The sequence below is a fragment of the Porites lutea genome, chromosome 2, assembly GCF_958299795.1.
Source record: "Porites lutea chromosome 2, jaPorLute2.1, whole genome shotgun sequence".
Lineage (NCBI taxonomy): Eukaryota > Metazoa > Cnidaria > Anthozoa > Scleractinia > Poritidae > Porites > Porites lutea.
The window spans coordinates 7,678,436-7,686,063 of record NC_133202.1 but is presented as its reverse complement, the minus strand read 5'-3'; the positions used below and the strand labels follow the sequence as shown (position 1 = coordinate 7,686,063).

General features: G+C 39.5%; 1 protein-coding gene across 1 annotated transcript; it reads left to right on the top strand.

The window, feature by feature from the left end:
* The first annotated feature begins 1,640 nt into the window (after positions 1–1,640).
* LOC140925544 (uncharacterized) lies at positions 1,641–7,209 on the top strand. Its single transcript, XM_073375483.1, has 2 exons — positions 1,641–1,880; positions 6,334–7,209. Exons 1-2 carry the CDS (start codon positions 1,641–1,643, stop codon positions 7,207–7,209), a joined length of 1,116 nt encoding a protein of 371 aa, XP_073231584.1.
* The last annotated feature ends 419 nt before the right edge of the window (positions 7,210–7,628 follow it).

Below are 7,628 nucleotides of genomic sequence, written 5' to 3'. Positions count from 1 at the left end.
TCCTCTTGTCCATCCTGTTTGAAGATGAAGTTAATTGACCAAACTCTTGCCATGACTTCACTTCTGGCTTCACTGTCCACGTAAAAGGACAGCCAGGTACATCCTCCCCATCGACTGTCAATGAGAGAGTACAAAGTCCATCAGTCTCTGGTCAATATGAGAACAAATAAGAGTACGCACCATTGTCACGTACAGGTAGTATTTGGTTTCTATCGACCTCTTTGATTATGGCACAAACAGAATATTTGGTCCCCCGTTCTGTGGACTCAACAGTTCCATTTTTTAGCCAGCACAAAGTCCACAGGCTGCCCAGCCAATGTCTGGTAGAGCACGCCTTCCTCACCTCATACCATATTCAACACAGTTGCAAGTGTCAGCAGAGGTGTGGACTAACGTTACCATTTTGTCAATGTCCCCCATTATTGTTCTATCCAGTTGTAGATTACGGGGGTCATTTTCACGGGGTTTGCACTGGACTTAATGCATTAAGATGAGCTAGGCGCTGAACAAGGTTGCTGTTTCATTGATAAGAGCTGTATATGATCTCCATCTGCCAGTGCCTTTTCAGCAAAATCAGCACTACTACGAAGCTGTGTCAGTGAAAAAGCAAGCTCTTCCTTTTGGCTCCCAAGAGCCTTAAGTTTCACTTGACCTTGTAATGTAATGATAAACTGCAAAAACTTCAGAATCGTGCAGCCTGTGTCCTATTAGATGCATCTTATGATTCTAATTCTGAGAGCTTACGTGAGATACTCCAATTGAAGGATGCAAGACACCAGCTGTTATTCGATCGTGCAGTAACGGTTTTTACTCACTGAATAATCTGGCCCCGGAATATTTATATTTCAAGTTCATTCCCAGAAATGAATTTGTGAACTATCCTTTACGAAATCTTGAGAATAACCTGGCTGTTCCTCATACACGTACTAATCATGGTAATAAACAAAGTTTTAGTTACAGCGTTGCTCCATTATGGAATAGTCTACTTCCTCTTGATCTTCGCCAGACAGGAACCCTAAACTCATTTAAAGCAAAACTCGTCAGTGCTACGATTTCTTTCTTACGGCGTCCATGTAAAGCAGAGTCATGTTTTATTTATTATTAAGTAATTTTCGTTAAAATTATAGAGCTTATTTATATTTTATAATATTTATATATATCCTGGTATATAGTATTTATCAATAATTATAATGTACCAATCATTTGTTTCTTTTTAAACCTGATGGAATTACTGTGACAAAATAAAGTTTGACTGATTGATTGATCGATAGGAAGTCTGATCAGTGTCACCCAACGACTGTTTTTAAAAAAGGAAACCTAAAATTTTCGGATTCAAAACTGTGATAGAGAGAGGAATCAGAAAAAAGTCTCACTTTCGTAATACGTTAAATTGCATCTAAAATTTTCGAAGAATAATACTGTAACCCTTGTTCTTGTTTTCGGAAAGACTCAGCAAGTTCCCGTAGGATGACCGTCTAGAGATCTTAAGTTACTCTGCTGGATATCCTAAAAAGTCTTTTCAGTGTATTTAGGAGGAAACTGTCGTTGGATGCCCCTGTCTGATAGGAAGTACTTCTGCTTCTCCTGTAATTAAAGATCTTTGCCTATGATCGCTATTGAATTTTTTATCGAGAACATCTATGTCAGTTATGTGCGTATCGGAAGCTTTGTTTTCCGGCAAGAGTAATGGTACATCAATGGACACTAACAGCGCATCAGCTATCCAGTTTAGCAACACTTTTTTATACATCGACGATTTATTTAGCGTTAACAATGAGGAATTTGGAAATGACATCAACACAATTTACCCTTCGGAATTGGAGCTTAAGGACACCTCCACATCACAACGGATGTGTGTTACCTCGGCGCAAGGCAGCTCGGTGACAACAACTCACATTTTCATGTCAGCATCTACGATAAGATACGATAAGAGAGATGAACTTTACATTCCGAATGGCCAATTTTCCACATATGGACAGCAACATCTCCACCAAACTGGCCTATAGTGTTCATCAGCATATCTAAGCTGGTGAGGTATATGCCAGGATTTGCACGACTCCAAGTTGGACTTTGTTAATGGACTTCGCCACCTTTAATCGCGTCTCAAACAACAAGGCTCCAAATCCACTCTACTACTCAAATCCCGGGGGGAACACTCAAGGGAAGTTTGGGTAGAGGTGTGACGCCGAGGCCTTCAAACCCCGACCTTGTTTAAGACAAAAATTGCTCATTTCGCTACCCTGTTTAAGACAGGAGACACTACTTTCTGACCCTGATTTGTTTTGTTTTGCGTTCAGAATTAAGTAATTTTCCACACTAAAATCGTGGAAATAGATATTTAGGAAAAAAGGTATTGAAATTGCAAATGTAGACCGTTCATCGCAAGTTTTCACACTCTTTGAAAGGTTCCAGTTTTTCAGTTTTTCTTTAATTGATTTTAAGTATGAGATTCCTGAGGACGTAAACGAGGACTCTGGGAAAAGACGTAGAGATGCAAACATTGAAAACAAACATTTCGGAACAGCACGAACGAAGCGGTTGTATTACAATAGCCCGCCTTCGATAAATTAAAATTCTAACATCATGACTCCGAGGCTTTAGGGTCAAAATCGCAAATTATTCACGACTTCATTGTCTAGCAATTCCTAGAAGAGACTTGAGCACAAAGAAACCAAACCAAATATAGAAAAATGACCTTAGAAAGCCTCGGAGTCATGTTAGAATTTTAATATGTCGAACGTGGACTATTCTGTGCTTGGGGACTATTGTTGGAAAAGACACTGTGTATATTAAAGAAAGTTTTGTCCGCACACCTCCACAAGGCTCTTCCCTACGGCCTTATGCGTAGATATCAATTAGAAAAAAATCAAATCATCACAAAACGAGGGGAAAGCGTTATCCGTCTTGGATTAAGATGATCCCGATCCCGAGGGATACGATTCACTTTCAAATCGTTTCATGTAGCCCTTGTGCTTTGGGTTCCCGAACAACCTTCTTCTTTGAGAGAAGCGCCAAAGAGGACAGAGAGAGACAGAGACAGTTGTCCAGTTTACACATTTGCAAATCCCGTGCGTTTCGTGGCTTTTAATTAATCCAGCCAGTTTAGAATGTTCGGCAGAAGGAAAGATGATTCAAAGAGAGGTAGTATGGAAGAACATTTCTGTCGTGATCATTGCTTGGTTTCGTGGTTTGAGAGGAAATCTCGCGGTTTTAGAGCAAACGCTCGCCTTTTTTGATTTGAAGAATCAAACTAGGCAGACTTCATGATAAGCTGGTGCGTCGTACATCACTGGGTTCAGCGAACAAAAGAGTTCAAAAGATGATTATTTTGATTTGTTGAAGAAATGTATTTTACTGTCCCCCAAGGCAAGTATAAAATGAATTCACAGAATGCTTGCTCTGCTACACTTTTATTACTTTGTCTCAGGTTGTACAACTTGACATGCTCACGCAAGGCTGGTTCTCTCTGACGTGAGCATATTTAAGCTTCATTTATCTTGACTATGACACTGAAAAACCTGTAGAAACTAAGTCTTACCTTAGTCTACCGGTAGTAAAAAGTTACGCGAAAAACGAGGTCGCGCACTTTTTTGCTTTGCTTGCTTTCAGTTTACGTCCCTACTCTGTTAATATTTGCAAGCCTGGCACAGGCTAACCGGTAAACCGATTTTTTTTTTAAAAGTACAACTCTAAATTATCTGTAACCTAAATTATAACTGACTTGCTTTCACCCTTATGTGCTTTAAATTTCTTCTGTTTTTATTCGTGCTTACCTAGTGGCTGACAAAAATCAAAAGACAGGTTATGGACAAAACAGTTTTAAACCTTGGTTAACTAAACACCCAAAGTGTTTGGGAGTATTCGTGAATAAACGTGTAGACACAAAATGTCGATCTTAGAAACTCAGTACGTACAAAGCTAAATCTTCTAGTATTCTGTTCTACAATATTAGATAATAATACATCAAATCTAGTTCAAATGTTTGCAACGCTACCCACTAAATCAAAACGTGCAATTGTGAGCTTTTAATAAAAATACACCATTTTTACTCTACCCCGTACCTGAGACAACTAGAATACAAAAAATACCGTAAAATTCCGAAAATAAGCCCCTCCATATACAAGCCCCTTCAAACATAAGCCCCCCAAACCGGTAACGCAAAATCCCTCAGTTAAATCGCCCCTCCAAATATAAAACCCCCAGGAGCTTGTACTTGGAAAATTGCCCTCAAATACAAAGTAAAACAAAGCAAAAACGGTAAATGTACCTCCAAGTATAAGGCTAGCCGAATCGATTTTGAAACGCACATTTCCCTCCGTAGATAAGCCCCTCCAAAAATAAGCCCCTCAAAAAGGGCGTTTGAAAAATATAAGCCCAGGGGCTTATTTTCGGAATTTTACGGTAGATCATCTGACCGTTTTCTGACCGTTTTTTCACATAAGGGAGTTTTAGTTGAGCAACGACGACGGCAACGGTAACGAGAACTTCACTGAAAAAGCAATAGGTTTGATCAACAAAACGACAAAAACTAGAAGTCTGCACGTGCTTCACGCTTTTTTGAAAATTTCTTTGCCGTCCCTGCACAACTACGACGGGAAATGAGTAAATTTTAAGTTTACTTGAGAACGGGAACGGCAAGGCGATAAATTCTACCATCTCTGTCTGAACTCAGACGCGGTCCCTTCTCTTCAGCTCCAACCTAATTCCCTTCTTTTAAGAAACTAGGTGACTTGGGATAATCTCCAAAAAGTTTAAAGGATGCGAAGTCTATTTTTCAGCGATGTTTTCTTGGACGTCGCCGTTGTCGGATCGTAAGATCCCTACTGTTAAATATTGTGATACTAAAATGCTAACAAAACGATTAACTAGAACTGTTAAGAAAAATCTTCACTTACACTCTTATTAAAGTAGCGGAACCACCTCAATTTCATAAATTCATCTAGCACTCTATGCCAAGTTACTGCTTTAGGTGACCATGACAATTGTCCTAAAGCTAAGAAAATTCGGAGCCTTTTCTTTCAAAAATTCAGTGAAAGAAGTTTGTGACTGTCCCGGTGTCATGTAAACTACACAAGTGCGTGCACTATTGATTCACGGAAAATGGCCAGTGAGGTCACTGAGTATCTGCCAAGCAGTTCTTCTTTTCTAATGTGAATGGAATTATCTAGTATGACCATTTACGGGAATCATTCAATTCCGGAATTTGGCAAAGAAAAAAGAGAGATCTAAAGTCGTCAAATATTTTAGAATCTGTTTCTTAGATTCTCCAAACTTTCTCAAAATTTGTAACTTTCACAGTTTAAAACCAAGAGAAGATAAAGGGGACAGAGAAGGTATCCCCCATACACACCCTATTCCATAGGTAATTCGTCTCGAATTATTTTTAAGACCATAGATCCCAAGAGGAATTAGACAACAACCAATCACATAGCACGAATGTGTTCCGCGTGGATGTCAATTCGTCCTTCACGAATTGACGCAGAAAAAAAATGGCGGAAGACGCGGAGAGCGATATTGCGATTTGTTTTAACGACGAAAACGACTAAAGAGAGATTTCTGCTAAAGCTGTGTCAGCGAAACGGAAATTAAAAAAGAATCGCCCTTCCTCTTGTGTATAGAGCTAACAGTACAGCAGGGAAATCCTTAACACACTGAATATTCTCTCAGGATCATTTATAATTTACAGTTTGAGAGAGCAATTTCTGGTTTGATATTTATTCTTTTATTAGTCTTTTATTTTTCAAGAAAAATAACACTTGGCGTCCTACTTGCTTTATTATAGAAACGAACGGTTTCAATAGACCGGCGAAATTTCTCATTTTATTGAAGCACTGAGGTTACGACAACTTCGGGACCGGTCATTATTTATCACCTGGGGGGGGGGGTCGGAGGATTTTGGGGGGGATCACTTGATTTTTAGGAGAACAGAGGGGGGGATCAGTCGTAACTGAGAGCCCAAAAGGGGGGGATCACTGAAAATTTTGGAAGGATTCAGAGGGGGGACCACTCAAATCTGCTTGAACAATGCCAGTTTGAAAGCATACAACATAAATGTGCCCATTCTGCTGGGAGATGATAGCATTTGCAATCTCAATTTGTTCTAACACAACTTTATATAAAAAACGGAAGTCTGTCACACTGGCGAATGTGTACATTTCAATTTATATCGAGAAAGTTTTGTTTTAACGCTTTTATATTTTTTCTTTTATAACGTGCTCATGACTTAGCTAATATTCATCTTTAAACATGACAGGTGAATTCTAAATTGTGAACTATATAAACTTCTGATAACTGAAACATTGTAAAAAGCGTGTTTGCTTGTTTTTTTCTGAGTTAAATACGTACCGAAATGCTTCAGAAAACAGTAAGGCCGAAATACCCGGTGCGGCATATCTTAGTAAAATAGAGAGTTTTATTGAGGACCACTACGTCCGAGGAGAGCTCTTTTTTGAATTTTGTCGGGATGCCTGCAATAAGCAAAGCGATGCAAGCTCCACACTCTGTTCCTGGTGTACCAACAACAGATGGGTGGGACCAGTAACAGAAAGAATCCCTCAGCCTGTGCCAGTCAAGCAAAATCCCGGGCACTTTATGGATGTGTACGAAACGCCGACAACAGGTCGTGCTCCAGACGATTATCAACCGAAGAAATGTCTGAAGGACTTGTACGAACAAAACGCCATCTCTGCGGGCAATCCAAATACCATCGCTGCTTTCTGTGCAACCTATAGTGTCGAGGAAAAGCATGTCATTGAATACCTAGGCCATCTAAATGATATCAACATCAGGAAGGATATTAGAACAAGAGAGGCTATAAAGGAGAAAAAAAGGTTAGAAGAGGAACTAACATACAAGGACTACCAGTGGGGCATACTTATTGAGAATGGCAAAGTTGAAAAGCTGAAGGTGAGACAGCTCGACCTGTACCTTAAGGAACATGGCCTGACCACTGTTGGTATAAAGCTGGACAAGATAAAGGCAATTCGCTACCATTACTATCGACAGAGAAGTCCAGGCAACGGGAATGAGTTGTCCAGCAGTGAGGAAGAGAGTGAAGAATCAGATACGGAGTTAGATGATGACGAGGATAGCGAAGATGATCTTGTCATTGCTGATCTCGATGAACAGTCAACTGTTCGTATGCCAGTTTTAACTTTTGTACCAGATGACCAAGTAGCTGAAGTTACTGTACAAGCAAACACTGGATGAAAAAAAAAAGGAAAACAAAAAGAAAACAAACAAAAAAACGAACAAAAAAAAATTATAAAATTGTGAGCAAAGCTGATCTATTACACTATAGATGAAAATAAAAAAGGAGACAGGAACAGTGGCCGATCCTAGCCCTTCCAGATGGCCGAATTGTCGCTAAATATGACCTGCTGATAGGGACTTGGCGGACTGCTATTTGGCACTCTAAAAAAAGTAACTTTGCAGTTTCAAGCACTGGTTGCAGTTTCAAGCACTTTGCAGTTTTAAGCAAGATTGCTTGTATGTCAACTCAATTCAGATGTCTGGATCCAGACTAGAAAAAGACACGGATCAAGAGACACTTTTAAAAAAAGACTGCGCGATAACGGCTTTATTATGCTGTAAGTGCATCATAGTTAGAAATATACTACCTGTATATG